General features: G+C 41.4%; 1 protein-coding gene across 6 annotated transcripts in view; it reads left to right on the top strand.

The window, feature by feature from the left end:
- LOC122807733 (long-chain-fatty-acid--CoA ligase ACSBG2-like) overlaps positions 1-16,062 on the top strand; it is a 1,512,114-nt gene that overhangs the window by 1,058,981 nt on the left and 437,071 nt on the right. For all 6 annotated transcript variants that reach the window (XM_044078719.1, XM_044078754.1, XM_044078736.1 and 3 more), the window contains one exon: positions 11,365-11,445. In XM_044078719.1, coding sequence (XP_043934654.1) covers positions 11,365-11,445 — 81 coding nt within the window. The remainder of the gene's footprint in view (positions 1-11,364; positions 11,446-16,062) is intronic.

Genomic DNA, 16,062 nt, shown 5'->3' on the forward strand with positions numbered 1-16,062 from the left:
TCTACTCGACATAGGCACTGGGAACTAAGTTCGGGTGGCACGATGCCAGGGTAATCCTATGGGCTAGGCTTGTAAAGGCTCCAGGGCCACTAGCCTAGTACACACCTATGAACCTAAGTTACTGCCATAGATTCGTAGGTTCATAGGAGGTTACAAGGCTGGTGGCCCTAGACGCTTTACAAGCCTAGCCATGTTAATCCCAAGTATCCCCATTTGTTCTTTTTGAGTAGTTTGCATAGCAGATTTATGAACAGTGTGTGTCTGTGATCAACACTGGCTACCTCTGTCTATGAGGCCATGGGTGCCACACCAGGGGCAAATTTGCAGTATTCCATCCAGTTATGTAGGTTGAATTTGTCCTCTGATACAGATTGCAGAACCATGGAAAGGCTAGACAAGAAGGTTTATACTTCTGATACCTTTGCTTTTAAGACTGTTAATTATCAGACCCATATGTCCAGGTATTTGTTGGCTGTCCTTTCCCTGGCCTGTCAGGTTACTTCTGATCTTCCAGACTCTGAGGTTAAAACTTCTGCTCTTTCCCTGTTAGGGACTTCCTCCCAGGTGGCTCGTCATTCTATCAAGTGTAGTTGTAATGCAGCAGTTGCTTCCTTTAGGGCTGCTTCTTTTGGGTCAGTGATGAGGAGGTATTCTTGACTTCAGCTTCAACCTTTACCTGATGATAGTAAGGCTACATTGATGGATGCACTCTAGATAATAAACACTTGTTTGGTGAAACTGCTGCTGATACTTAAAGTCCTTTCATGATAAGGGCAAGGCTTTACAGGAACCTAAACATGTGTTTGATTCTTTTGTTCGTAGATTTCAGGGGAATTACCCCATTAAGCCAGTTTTCCTCATAGGCAATCTCACCCTCCTCCTCCTCCTCCTAAAGGGTAAAAAGGGTTGCAAGTGGGCCTCTCCTGCGAAGGCTACTCAGACCTCTGTGCCTCAGAAGTCTCCTTTTCCTGATAAACCAGGTGTTATCTGACTATCATATTCTTCTCAGCCACTTTTGTCTGTCTTCTTGTTTGGCTACAGATTACTCAGGATTCCATGGTTCTGTTCATTATCCTCCAGGGGTATTTCATGGTCTGGAAATCTCTTCCCCCTTTTATGGGTATTCCTCAGCCCTCCTCAGGAATAACTGTCCTCCTTCCCAGAGTTACTTTGGGATCTTTTGACTCAGGGTAATATGCAAGAGGGGGTTTTACTCCAGGATGTTTCTAGTTCCCAGGAAAGAGGGTACCTGGAGACCAATTCTAGACCTTTCTCATGTAAACATTTTTCTGAAGGTCTAGAATTCATCTCCAGGTACCCTCTTTTCTGGGAACTAGAAAAGAGGGTACCTGGAGACCAATTCCAGACCTTTGTCATGTAAACAGTTTTGTGAAGGTGCCCTCCTTTTAGATGTCCCTGGATGTCAAGGATGCTTATCTCCATATTCTGATCCGTCCCTTTTCAGGAAGTTTTTGTGTTTCTCTGTTGCTTCTTGGCATTTTCAGTTATCTGCTTTGCCCATTGTCCTTTCTACTGTCTCAAGGGTATTCAAGGGTATTCACCAAATGCCTCACTCTTGTGATTACTTTTTGCAGGCTTTAGGGGATCCAGTTCTTTCCTTACTTGGACAGACTTCTGTTTCAGGCATCCTCTCCAAAGATGTTGCAAAAATCTTCATTTTGACATTTATCTTCTACAAAGCCTGGGGTTCGCAATAAACTTCAGAAAGTCTTTTCTGACTCCTTCTCAGGCCACGTTTTTCTGTGATTACAGGGTACAGACTGTGCCTATGCTAGCATCCCTGCCTTCTCCCAAGGTCTTAACATTCATTTCTTTCTTTCAAACTCTCCTTCCTCTGGCCTCTATAACAACCAGGGAATTTCTGAGATCTCTGAGGTCCATGGCATTCACCCATCCTTATGCTCCCTTTGGCCGAACTCCACATGAGAAAGTTTCAGTGGTTCCTGAAATCAGTTTGGCTGTAACATGCACATCCCCTAGATTGTAGTTCCTCTTCTACTTTGTCTCAAAAAGGAACTTCAGTGGTGGATTCAGCAGTTGTCTCTAAATCCTGGGCTCCCTTTTCATCTTCCTCTTCCCTCTCTAAGGAGCTGTTTGCAGACACTTCAGATGTAGGATGGGGAGCTGCTTTTGGCTTCCTAAAGATGCAGGGGTTGCGATTACCTCATCAACAGAAAGCATAAATCAATGTTAAAGAGATTAGAGCTCTTCTGTGCCCTTCATGTTATTTATCCTCTCTTCACCCCAGGACTGCTCAAGGTGTTTACAGACAATATCACAGTGATGTGGTATTTAAACAAACTGGGGGGAAGGGGGATGGACAAGATTTTATCTTCTTTGCAAGTTGGCACTCCTAGTGTAGGATGTTGCTATCCAATATCAAGTGACTCTTCAGGCAGTTTACATTCCTTTAGGTCAAACGTTGTGGTAGATACTTTGAGCAAGTCTTTAACTCAATCCCACAAATGGATATGAGCAAGTCTTTAACTCAATCCCGCAAATGGATACTTCACATGGATGTGTTTCAGGACATTGTCCACCAGTAGGGGTACTCCTCAGTTAGATATTTTGCCTCCCCTTTGAACAGACAACTTTCTGTGTTTTGTGCCAAAGTCCCAGGCCCTCAGGTTCGGAAGGTGGACGCTCTATCCTTTTCTTGAAAGGGGGTGTTTAGTTACACTTTCCCTCCCCTTTCCCTTATTCCAAAAGTCCTGTTCAAAATTTAACAGGATGCTCCCAAAATCTTGTTGTTGACTCTCTTTTGGCTGAGACAGCATTGGTTCCCTCTTCTTCTGCATTTAGCGAAGGGCAGTCATCACAAGTTACCCCCCCGTGATGGACCTGCTCACACAGGACAAGGGATATCTCATCCATCCTCACCTCTCCACTCGTTAACTGACACTGTGGGTGATGGATTTTGATTTCACATAGACACCCTTTTTTTTTGAGGATGTGCTTAGGGTCCTGCAGGAGGCCAGGAAACCCAGTACTAGGAAATCCTACTTATTCAAATGGAAGAGGTTTTTTGTTTGGTGTCTTGCTCATAACTTCGATCCACTTTGTGTAGATGTTCCTATGGTTCTCTCTTATCTGTCTGCATTGCTTAATGCTGGGTTAGCTTGTTTTTCTGTTAAGGCCCACCTATCAGCTGTCTCTGCTTCTCTGCCTTTATCTCCTAGGTTTGAAGTTAAACAATTTCTTAAAGGTGCCCTTTATATTAGGCTTCTGAGAAAGCCTGTTCCTCCTCCCCAGGATCTTAATTTTGTTTTGGAAAAATTAACTCTGGCGCTTTTTGCGCCTGCAGCTTCAGCTTCCTTGCAACATTGCTGTTGGAAGACTGTACTTTTCTTAGCCCTTACTTCTGCCAGATGGGTGTCTGAGCTTCAAGCCCTTATGGCTTGTCCTCATTTTTTGGAGTTTCATAAGGACAGGTTATCCTTACATACTAATCCTTTTTTTATACCCAAGGTGGTAAATGAGTTGCCCCTTAATCAGTCTATTCATTTGCCCATTTTTTTCCCTTCCCTATAGTCTGCCAGTGTAAAGGTGCAGCACACGTTGGATATGCATAAACAACTCAGATTTTATTTGGATAAAACTAAGACTATTAGGAAAATCTGATCAGCTCTTTGTTTACTTTGTCCAAGCTAACTGTTTCTTCTTGAATCTCAAAAGCAATTTCTTTTTTATTATTCTTTTCATGGAAAGAACCTTCCTTATTCCACTAAAGCACATTTTGCTAGAGCTATGGCTTCTTCTGGTGCTTGTTTCAAGGGTTTGGATATTAACTCTATTCTTGAGGAAGCTACCTGGACTTGTGCATACATTTAACAATTACTACAAGTTGGATGGAATCTCCAGAGCTAGAGCTGGTTTTACTAGAATGACCCTTCATGGGTTTCTAGAGAACTTTGCTAGTCCTTCCTCCTCCTCTTCTTCCTGAGCTTTGGCACTCTCCTTAATGTAATGAGTACTGCAACAGTGAAATGGAAGGACATAGTACAGTTGTGTAAAATCTCACCATAACGTTATGTCTTTCTCTTCACTGTTGCAGTATTCACTCTCTCCCAGACCCCTGGTTCATTTCTTTTCTGGATGTAGTGATTACCTCTTTACTCCTTGGAGTGGCATTCCTACTGGGGCTTTCAGTTCTGAGGATGGTACGTCCAGACGTCCACCTTTATGCCCTACGCTACGCGAGGAGCATACATGTGACGTACAGCATACCTTAAAGCAGCCTAAAAGCTTTGGTATACTTGCAGGACATCAGGCCTCCCTTGGCAGGGGATCCCTAATGTAATGAATACTGTAACAGTGAAATGAAGGACAGCTACCATTATGGTAAGAATTTAAACACCTATACACTTTCACTTAACTGTTTGTCATCTTCATATTCCTCACCTTCTTGCAGTACTGGCATCTGATTTGAATCCAAGCTACTCCTGTCTTGTGGTCCACTCTTAGGCTTCTCACTATTTCTGAAGCAAGCATTTTATTTTAAAACAAGGGAAATGGTTTCACTAGAACAGTCTGTCTTACACCACCTTTTACTTCTGTAGGGTCCAGAAACAGAGTCCTCTTTGCTTTGCTGACTAGAGATGTGTTATCTGTAATTTATCTTCTCCAAGGCCAGATCTGGCTGCATGCAAGTTTTTGACCCACCTGGAAAAGTCTTCTAGAAACTGCTGAGTATAGCAGCTTGAATCTCACCCCTTTCCTAACAACAACTCTTGATGACCGAAATAAACTTAATTCTCTTTTGTCTAGCTCACCAGCTTAGATGTAAACCCATATGTCACAAGATGGGTTGCAAACTGGCTCAAGGACAGAACACACAGGGTTAGAGTTGCTGGTGCCATGTCAGACTCTAAGCCGGTCATGAGCGTTGTCCCACAGGGCTCAGTCCTGGGCCCCCTCTTGTTTGGCATTTATTTTTCTGAAGTGCAGGCAAACATAGGGGGATTGTGGCTGACAAAATTTGCAGATGACTGCAAACTGGGCACCATAATTGACACTCCATCAGACACAGACATCCTCCAGAAAGGTCTCATAGAAATGGATAACTGGTGCCAGAGCCATGGCCTTAAGCTAAATGCCAAAAAATGTATAGTCATACCCTTTGGGAAAAACAAGGTAACCCCTAATTACCACATAGGTGGTAATCCATTAAACACGGAAGAAGTTATCAGGGACCTGGGGACCCAAGTTGACAGTAACCTCTCTTTTGACACTCACATTGCCAAAGTGGTTAGGAAGACCTTCTACATTGCCCACCTGATCATGAAGGGATTCACATCCAGAACAGGAGAGGTCATTGTACCCCTGTACTCTTCACTTATCAGACCAATGATTGAGTACAACGCCCCATTCGGAATGTACCTTACCCGACACCTGCAGCAGTTGGAAAGACCCCAAAAGTTCCTCACCAAAAGGATAAAGGGGCTCAAACATATGTCATACGATGCCCGACTGAAGAAACTCCAGCTCGATTCAGGCGCATACCATCTGCTCAGAGGTGATCTGTGCCTGACATACAAGGCCATGTCCAACCCGGAATTAATGGACATGCTCCACCTCAAAAAATCCAAATCCACCAGAGCCACGAGAGCAAGAGACTTAAACCTCAACACGGATATAAATGGGACGTGCTGGAGGGACAGATTCATCACCCAGAGACTTCCTACACTATGGAACAGAATCCCAGTCCATGTGAGGCAGAGCCCCTCACTGACTCTGTTCAAGAGAAATCTTGACGAGTGGATGGGAGATCGTAGGTTTACCCCGGGAATCATCTCTGTATCACTGCTGGACAGAGGCACAGCAAACTAATGGGTATAGTATTCTCATCCTAAGGGGTGGTGAAAGCCACACACACTCTGGCTAGGCTTATAAATGCCCTAGGGCAGATAGCCTAGTATGAACCTATGAACCTATGAAAGTAATTTTCCACAAATATCTTGGCATCACCAATGTTCATAGGTATGTACTAGGCTAACGACCACCAGAGCCTTTATAAGACTAGCCATGCAGTCCAACTTGCTTGTGTCCCTGTGTATCATGGATGTTTAGTAAGAGGTGGTATGTTAGTTAGGAAGTTGCTAGAGGTTATGTGTGTGGCGGGTATGTATTAGTTTGGGCATTACTGTCTGCCTGTGTCTGTTAGAGACATGAGGGCCAGACCCGGGGTGAATTTTCAATTTTACATCCATTGGTCAAGATTAGGCTTAAATAGGGTTAGGGATGGACTCTGCATCACATATTCAATATTGCCCCTTTTGCAATAGTTATGTCAGAATTAACTCCTACAGGTATGACTACATTTTAATCAGTATGCATCTCCGCTTCTTTATGGAGGTTAAATTAGCAGCATATATGGAGTGTACCCTCTCACTTAATAGATTCTCCTGTGGAACATCAGTCCGGATACTTGTTTGTGCCTTAATAAAATGAATACAGTCCATTCCCTTCAACTTCTCTGGTACTGTAGAAAACTTCAATTTTTCTCTATTCTCTCTCCTCAAGGTCTACCATTTTCCAAAATATATATTTTTTTAATTTATGTCCCCAGTTTCTGTAATTCTTTCCTTTATTTCTGTTTTTGTCTTCTTCAGTCCAGTTGGCAGTTCATCATATTGACTATTTAATACTTCTATTTTTTTAAGATATTTTTCATTTATTATAATGTACGTTTCCAATATCCTACTTATTTTAAACCATTCTGAGTGCATTGGATTTATTTTTTATTCTGTGCTATTGGAAGCCATGCCCTGTATTGATGCTGTACCTAGGTCTGCTGTCTGCTGATCTGCCTTCTCATTCAGAACATTTTCTTTTGCTTTTGTAGTTGACATTTCTATTTTTCTCAGATTTTCCCTTTGCTGACATTCAGTGTATGTGCTAGCCAGTAGTTACATTTCTTATAAATATGTGACTTTAACTGGCTTTTCAACTCTGTCTTAGTGTTCTCACTGAGAAAGATCTAGTTAGTGTTCTCAGCTGGTTACTATCTTTGGAGTGCTCTGGGAAGGGGTAGCTTATAGGTTGCTCAGTTCTAGACTGACTCACAGTCACAGTTCAACCACATTGTCCTGCATGCTTAGAAGCAGAGGCAGATCCTCTTTCCAATGGTGGGGTTGTGTCCCTCTTTGAAGGGTGTCCTACTCCCTTCATTTCCATGCCCCATGCTTCTTCAGGGTTTTAGATGAGCCCCCAATGGCCTCTAATGAGATTGCGTATTGGGTGGGATGGAGGCCAGTGTTGCCTTGGTGACGTGAGAGTCTCTGTTTATGGCTCAGTTGGGCTGATTCTTCATTGTTATGTGACGGCTGGTCCTCCACTGCCTCATAGTCTGGTCTCTGCCTTTCAGGGCTATTCTATCTCTAGTTGGATTTTAGCAGGTGGAGTTAGAAGCTGCTGGACTGCTAGAAGGTTTCTATTTATGTCCATATTGGAAGAATTATCCAAGGGAAAATTGTTATGCTTTACATGAGAGTTGTCCACGAGCATTCGGGGTTTGTGGTTGGCTATTACTAGGACTTGTCCCCACTTGGGTGGTTAAGGGTAGGTCCAGTCTTTTATCATAGATATAGGAGTAGGATGGGGACTTGATATCAATTGATTGGTGACTTCACTTGTTGCAGGCTACTCCTTTTTCCTTCCTGGGATCCTTCCCTGTGTGGGGCTTGAACTTCTGTTTTGTCAGAAATGTCTGAATGTCATATGGTCCCATGGCCATACAGCCTGAGAATCATATCGCTCAACTGTCCAGATTTTCATAGAATGTCCAGATTTTTTGCTCATATTTTTGGTCTGTTCCTCATAAAATTTGTGGTTTTTTGGAAACCAATGGGATGATCCGAGGATTGGTCACTAAATAATGACATATTTGAGTTTCAGACTTCAAATCCTTCAGAAAATGTATGTTTAAACAAACCTTATCACTCTAGCAACTTTTTTAAGTTTATAACAGCAATATTTAAAATATGCCCCTATTTCTGGGCCTTTGCCCCCACATTGTTCTAAGAGGTTGAGAGGTATGCTGGGAATTGAATAGAGGTAATTGGACTCATGTTGGCTTCATCTCCTTTAAATGATTCAGTAGCAGAAGGTGATGCCCTTACACTTGGGAAAGGAAGCTAGAATGTTAGTCTGTTTTTCAACCAGTTCTCTGATGGAAGCAAACCAAGAGGAATGGGGATAGTCCCTTGTTCTAGATGGTGTTGCTTCATTAAGGGGGATTTTTCTGCTAAAGTGGGAGTTGCTGGAGTTGACTTGTAGTTCATCCCAAGGTGCTGGTGAAGCAAGGGGCTTTATTCTCCTCCCATTGAGAGGTCCTTGGTAGGACTGGATGGCTTTAGCCTGTCCCAGGCAGTAGCTGTAACTGTCTCACTACTTGCTTGGCCTGCCTGCCTTTATCAAGCTTGGCCTCACCAGCACTGGGGTGCACAGTTCTCCTTTCCCAGACAGTCTTCCCTCTCTAAAACTTTAGAGGGAGACTTTATAGCTTGGTGTTCTTCAATGCTGTCATCTGGCTGGATTTTAGATGATTCTCTGTCTCTTTCCACCTGGCTAGGCAACGTAGCAGTTTTAGATGGTATAGATACATTTTTACAGTATTGGTTGATCTGCGAAGAGGGCTTTCCTTGTTAGGTCAAGAATATTCCCTCCACCCTTCATCTTGTGAGTGTGCAGTTCTTCTAGCTGGCATGTACTCTTGAAAAACCAAGTGAGGCAAGTATGTATTTGTATATTAGTTGTTAAGAGTGGAGTGTCTGAGCTTCATTGCTGTTCTTCATTTTCATGGGTATGCTCACTTTTGTGGTAAGATGATGAGTTGGCAGGTAATGAGAAGAGTGTACTTACAAAGTCAGCAAATGCTCTCAAGATGTGTGTTATCTTGGACATATACCAATCCCAGAGTGTGGAAATTTCTGGAAAAAGTTGTGGAATGATGACTGGTTGAAAGGGTAAACACTCTTATGGAGGGCCTGCTACATAGATCAAGTGGTACTTTATTAAGATCAATCAGTTATTTCTGCTTAGAGCATTTATGGATATTATTAAAATTAAAGAATGCAAAGTACCTAGCCCAACTGAGTTTACCATACAAGACCATTGAATTGCATTCTAATGTTTTCTAAATACATTTATACTTCTCAGTAAAATAAAATCTGAGTGCAAAAAATCAAAAAATGTTTAACATCAGGATCTAGGTATACAACATCAGGGGGATATATTTTCATAAGAACAAAATATCTGATTAAGGTGAGAGACAAAAAAATATAAGAAATGGAAGAGAGGTCAAACCACAACTTTGAACACCGAAATAAACAAGCTGGACAAACAGATTAAGCATAGTGTGAGACAAGATCAAGAAAAATTTGAAGAAAAGTTATATAAAAATATTGAGCATAGTAGGAAACCTTTTTATAAATGCATAAGATGTGGAAGTAGTAAAGACACACAAATTGATAAACCATGTGCAGATTCCAAAATTTATTCTCAGACACAACAGATTATAGCTATATTTACAAAATCATATGCAAAATTGTGAAAATTGACTGCACAAAAGGGGTGATAAGTTGTCCTAGTGACATCCAGGTAAAACCAGATACTGGAATCAAATTAGATTATATTGAAAAAGAACTGCGCAAACTGGATCCAAACAAAGCACAGAGAGGAAACAGAATTAGTAACAATGACCCAAGAACACTTCAGCAAGAACTTATGGCATCATTGTATCTACTGTTAACTAAGTCATATAAATATGGGGAGATTCCTCAAGATTAGAGACATGCACTTATTAAACCTGTCTTTACGGGAAAGGGGAGTAAGACAAGCCATGAGTGTCATATAGTCCCTTAAGTCTACTTTCATGTTGTGGAAAATTAATGGAGAAGGTAATATTGGATAAGTTATTGTCAGAACTGGATAGGTTGGGGCTTGAAACCATATATCAGCATGCATATGTTGAAAATAGATCTATTACCACCTGTAACATGATGTTCTATAACAATATAATAGTTATGAATGAAAAATTGTGCTGTGTTGTAATTTATATAGATTTAACTTCAGCATTTGACAGGGTCATACACAAAACACTGATCAATAAATTAGTACAACTAGGTATTGATGTACTCTTGATAAGATGGATAGCTGCATGGCTTACAAATAGGATATGACAAGTATCATACAGCAACTGGACAGGTGAAATCCTTGGTTACAGTCAGGGTGTCCCACAGGACTCTGTTGTAGGCCCTTACTTGTTTAGACTGTATCTTTCAGACCTAACGTTTTCATCTGAGATGTTCTACAGTCCATATGCAGATGATCTGAAATTGGGTAAACTGATTACATGTGTTACAGATAAAGCATGTCTGCAAAATAACTTGACTAAATTGACCAGCTGGGCACAGGAGAATAATATGCTGATAAATGCATGAAAAAGTAAGCATATGAGATTTGGGAGACATAAATTGAAAGGTGACTGTTTAATACAGCACACAGTGATTGAAACTGTAGACTCATTTAAGGACCTGGGTATATGGGTAGATTCAGCTATGAGTTTTTCTAATCATATCAACCAATTGGTTAATGATAGTTGTAGAAATATAAGTTGTGTTAAAAGATTTATAAAGTCTAGAAAATCAAAATGATGACATCAATGTTTGTTAGTTACATTAGACCCAAACCTGAGTATGGAATAACAATATGGAAATCCTATAAGAAAACAAGCATGAGTAAACTGGAAAGAGTACAGCAGAAATATACCAAGGGAAATTTTAAGTTATTATGAAAGACTAAACTGTCTGAACTTGTACAATGTCACTTACAGATATCTAAGAGGAGATCTTATTCAGGTATATAGGGCATTTAGAGACAAGTACCTCTGGGAATGTTTGGGGTTATCAAAAAGTGCAAGAGAATCATCAGACAACCTATGTAGAAGATTCTTTAGGAGTGAAAAGTGTACTAATTGGTTCTCTGACAGAGCAGCTCATGCATGGAACAGACTACCAAATTACATTAAAGCAAGTACTAGTTTAGGTATTTTAAGAACAGCCTGGACACTTATTATGGGAAGAAGTGTTTTGGTATATTGGGCAAACTAGAAGGGCAATAATGCCCGTGCTTGAAATATTTGTATGTATGTATGTAATATTTTATCTTGTTATAAAGTAAGTAGTGGGGCAGTGGTCTTTTATTCACAGTTTATTTTTCCTGCATAGATTGCCATATTTTTTATAGTGAAAATTTGAATAACATTACATTTGAATTTCACAGAGTTAACAATATTGTGCATTGTTAGTTATGATTTATTTTTTATGTTTCTCTTTTCTTCAGATTCAGAATCGGTTGCCACATCTTAAAGCCATTGTTCAGTACAAGGATGAGCTGACAGAGAAAGTTCCAAATCTTTATTCTGTAAGAAAACTTCCATTTCCTTAAAAAATGGGTACATAATTAATTGGGCCAAGTCATTTTTTCACACCATCTTCAGAGCTGGTCATAATGTTTGTATATGTTTTTTTGAATTTGCAATATACACAAGTAAGCTGTCAAACTTTGTGCTAACTGTGTATGTACACATATTGTAAAGAATGAGGTTCTAAGCAGGGCATTTTCAGCATCTAGAAGTGAAGGGGTTCATAGGTGTGTACTAGGCCAATGGCCCCTGAGCCTTTACAAGCCTAGCCCATAGGATTATCCTGCTATCGTGCCACCCAACCTTAGTTCCCAGTGCCTCTGTCGAGTAGAGCCACTGGAGTGATCCCCAGGGTGAATTTTCTATTTCTCATTCACTCATCAAGCTTTGTCTTGAAGATGGCCAGTGAGGTGCTCTGCTTGATATGTATGGGAAGTCTGTTCCATAGCATGGGCAGTCTCTGGGTTATGAACCTGTCCCTCCAGCACATTCTGTTGATTGTGGTAATGAGGTTGAGGTCTCTGGGGCATGTGGTATGGAAAAATTGGGATTTCTTTAGATGTAGCATTTCTAACAGAGCTGGGTCAGACATGGCTTTGTAAGTCAAGCAGAGATTGTGTCTTAAGTAGGTGATATGAGACGGAGAATAGTTGGAGATTTTTGGGTCTGTCCATATAGGACAAGTGTTTAAGGCCTAGGATCCTCTTTGTGAGGTACGTTTTTGGCCTCTCCAGTTGTTGCAAGTGTTTAGTGAAATACATGCCAAATGGGGCATTGTATTTGATGACCGGCTTAATGAAGGAAGAGTAGAGGGAGACAATGGCTTCTTTCTTCCTGGATGCAAAACCCTTAGTAATGAGATGTGCCACATAGAAGGACTTTCTGACCACAGTGGCAGTGTGGTGGTCAAAAGAGAGGTTGCTGTGAACTTGTGAAATAAGTCCTGCCAAGTCTTGAACCAGGGCCCTGTAAACTACAATCAAAGCAATGTACCATTACACCATCTGAGCTCTGGTTATTATAAACCTGGACCATTTTTGCACTTCTGAAACTGGTAGCTTATACTGGTTAAACAAAACTGACAATGACAACAATAAAAACTTGAAACCCTTTGGCATGATGTTTAAGGACCTTGCCTCCCATGCACACTGTACAAGGTTCAATCCTGACCTCCATCAAATGCCTATTTAGAGTTTGCATGTTCTTCCTGGGGTTCCTCCCACTAATCTCGAGTATGCTGAGTGTTTCCACCACAGATTCACCCACGTTGGGGGTAGCAACACAGACTCTAGATTTTGCTTTGTACAGACACACTCAGTGGCATAAATGTGTCTCTAGGTGATTTGGTCATGTTGACTAATGTTACCAAAAATGGGCATGCATATTTGCTGATGATACTTGGGTTGAGGACCTGGCCTACTCAGACCTAAACAATGAGAGGAGTATATATGCCCTTATTGGACAGTGTGTGCCCATCATAAAGCCCAGAATCCCTCTGTCAGTAAGCTTTTGTCTGGCAAGTGTCCATTTGCCCAGCTTGGGTTACCTGGGATTACTTTGGTTTTACGTCCAGCATTTGCTCAACAATCAACCTGCCAAACATGAACTAAGGATTGTGACACTCAATGTAGGTTAGAAGGCAGGATGGATCTTGAAAGTGGATGACATGATGTTAAGGAGGAGGCTGGAAATCCTATGTGTTCTGGAGATAAGATGGAAGGGCAGTGCAGCAAAGCCACTTGGTTTGGGATCCTGAGCCTACTACTCAGGGGGAGAGCAGGCTAGAAATGGTGTGGGAATTGTGGTGAGGGACAAGCTAAGAAGACTGTGAGAGATGTCATCAGAATTAGTGACAGACTCGTGGCAATCAGACTCCAGTGTAGGAATAGAGTACTATTCATAATCTCAGTACATGCCTGTCAGCAAGGCTGTGATAGTGAGGAAAATAGTGCATTTAGACAGCAATTGCAGGACCTAGTAGATACAACAGGACAACGTGAGTTGGTGTTGATAATGGGTGACCTGAATACACATATCTGGACAGGCAGAACAGGATATGAGGACTGACTTGATCCCCATAGGTGGGTCAACAGGAATAAAGGAGACAAATCCAGTGTAGACTTCTCTGTGGCAAGTGGCTTGATAGTGGCCAACGTGGGTCAGCAAGAGAGAGGGAGTGTCACAAGATCATATGCAAGAGTGGCCAACATGCAACTCAGGTGGACTTCCTCCTAGAAAGGAAAGGGCACTGAGGTAGAATCAGTGAATGCAAAGTCATTCCCAGTGAAACCATTTGGCCACAACATAAGCCACTGGTTGCCACAATCAGCTGCAAACAGTGGTCAGAGAAGATTCTCTAAGGTGAACAAAGATCAGGCTGAAGGACTGAAATTTGGCTGGAGAGAAATTCACAGCAGTTCAAGGAGTTACTGTGGGAACTAGCACCTTAAAGGGACAATCCCAGTGTTTAAAATTAGGGTCCGAGTTAAGCTGACAGACGTCATGCCCACTTCGACACGTCACTTTCATTCCCACCCACAGTGTCATTTTACTTTTAAATATCCTGTAAATCCACAGTCCCAGTCTTGTTTCAGCTCCCAGGATAAACTAATCTTTGGATTTGTTTTCCTCTCCGTCTTGCATTGGATTGGGGAACTATGCCACCAGTTCATGGCTCATATTTAAAGTAAAGAAATCTTTACTAGGGGGAAAGGACATCAGTGTATACTAATTTTTTAATTTTGTATTACTCATGCTTCTACAGATGTACAAGCAGCCCACTCATAAAAAAATAGTGCATTTGTCTAGTAGTAATCAGAAATCAGCACATATCAAACTAGAAGCTGAAAAAGGAACAGAAGAGTGCGTCTACCAATGCTCCCACCTTCTGTCACACACTTGCTTTCTATGGAATTACTAGCAGGTCATAAAGTCACTACACCAGGCTAGTATTCAAAAATCAGAATACAGTAAAACATGAAAGAAAGAGAAACATGGTTTCCACTATTTTTTTTCCTGACTCAGATGCTTTCTATAGATAGAAGCCATGTCATAAAATTGTAGATGGCCAGTATTCATAATCAGCACAGAATAAAACACGTTACTGATGTGATTTCCAGAGTAGCAGCAGCAGTCAGATGGTAAAGTGCCTTAAAGGCTACTTTTCTCTGTGGGTAAAATGCACAGATTAAACTAATGAATGGCTCACAGGGAGAGCTGTCGTCAGTACAACTGCAGTTTGAGATGGAGTTTGGCAAACACCTTTGAAACTTCCTTCAGGCACTCTTCCACCAGCCTTCTCAACCAAAGATGAGCATGCTGAGAAAGGCAAACCTGAAATATAAACAAAGGCTGAATCAAAACAAAAAATCCCTGGGACTGTCCCTTTAAGAAGAAGATGAAATAAGTGGAGTAGAAGAATGGCAGCATTTCAAAACAACATGTACGAGGACTACCAAACTGGTATGTGGCCAAGCCAGGTATGGAAATAAGGTACATAAAGCTGGTGGTAAATAAAAGCCCAGTAACTCATCAAAAGAAAGGAAGAGCGCAGGAAAAAGTGGGAGAGAGAAAAGATGGACCTGGCTAGGAAGGAATACTGGTTGGCTAACAAAGAGGCCAAGAGAGAAGTTGCAATAGCAAAGAACAAGACATCAGAGGTACTGTACCAACTTCTGAAAAGTGACTCAGTAGATGGCACAAAGAAACTATCAGGTGGCAAACAACGACAGAAAGTTAAAGAAGATTGTCATCAGACATCATTCATAATGGAAGCCTGCAGCAACTTGCTCACCAGTCCACAAAACATTGGAGGCAGATGGAAGGAGTACATCCAGCAGCATCTGAATGAAGAAAACCCCACAGAAGCTGTATTGTCCCAGACACAGCCTAAAATGAAGAAGAGGAGGAGCCCACCCTAGAAGAAGTAAGAGTAGCAGTAACTAAAATTAAGTCAAGGAAAGCAGCAGGCTCAGATGACGTCGCAGCAGATATGATCAAGAAGTTGGGTGATATAGGGCACTCCTAGCAGTATGGAAAGAAATACATATGCCAGATGGCTGGAAAATAAGCATACTAGTGCCATTGTACAAACTCTTGTCCCACTGCATGAAAATTCTGGAGTGGGTGCGTGATAAATGAAATATGTAGAGTAGTAGAAATTAAGATGGGAGATGAGCAGTCCTGATTCAGATAAAGATACAGCACAACTGACCTGATGCTTACAGTGAGGCAGATAGATAAGAAGAACCTAGAGATGAGGAAAAAGTTCAACTGGGCATTCCTAGACTTAGATAAAGCATATGTCAGGGTCGCAAAAAGGTGATGTTGAAAGACCTGCGGTGGTTTGAAGTTCCAGAAACATTGGTAGAATTAGTAAAGGCTATGTACAAGGTCCCAATGACTCAAGTATTATCCATGTTTAGTCTCAAAGAAGAGTTCCCAGTGGGAGTGGGTATGAATCTGGATTTAGCTCTTTGCCCACTGTTGTTTATACTGGTGATGGACTACATTAGTAAACTGGTTGGAGAGGACAGATCAACAAAGTTGATGTATGTAGACAATGTGGCATTACAGGCAGACACTCTGAGCAAGAACTTCAACAAAGAATAGAGAAA

This window comes from Protopterus annectens, chromosome 1.part1 (genome assembly GCF_019279795.1).
Source record: "Protopterus annectens isolate FY-2018-M chromosome 1.part1, PAN1.0, whole genome shotgun sequence".
In the NCBI taxonomy this organism is placed as follows: Eukaryota; Metazoa; Chordata; order Ceratodontiformes; family Protopteridae; genus Protopterus; species Protopterus annectens.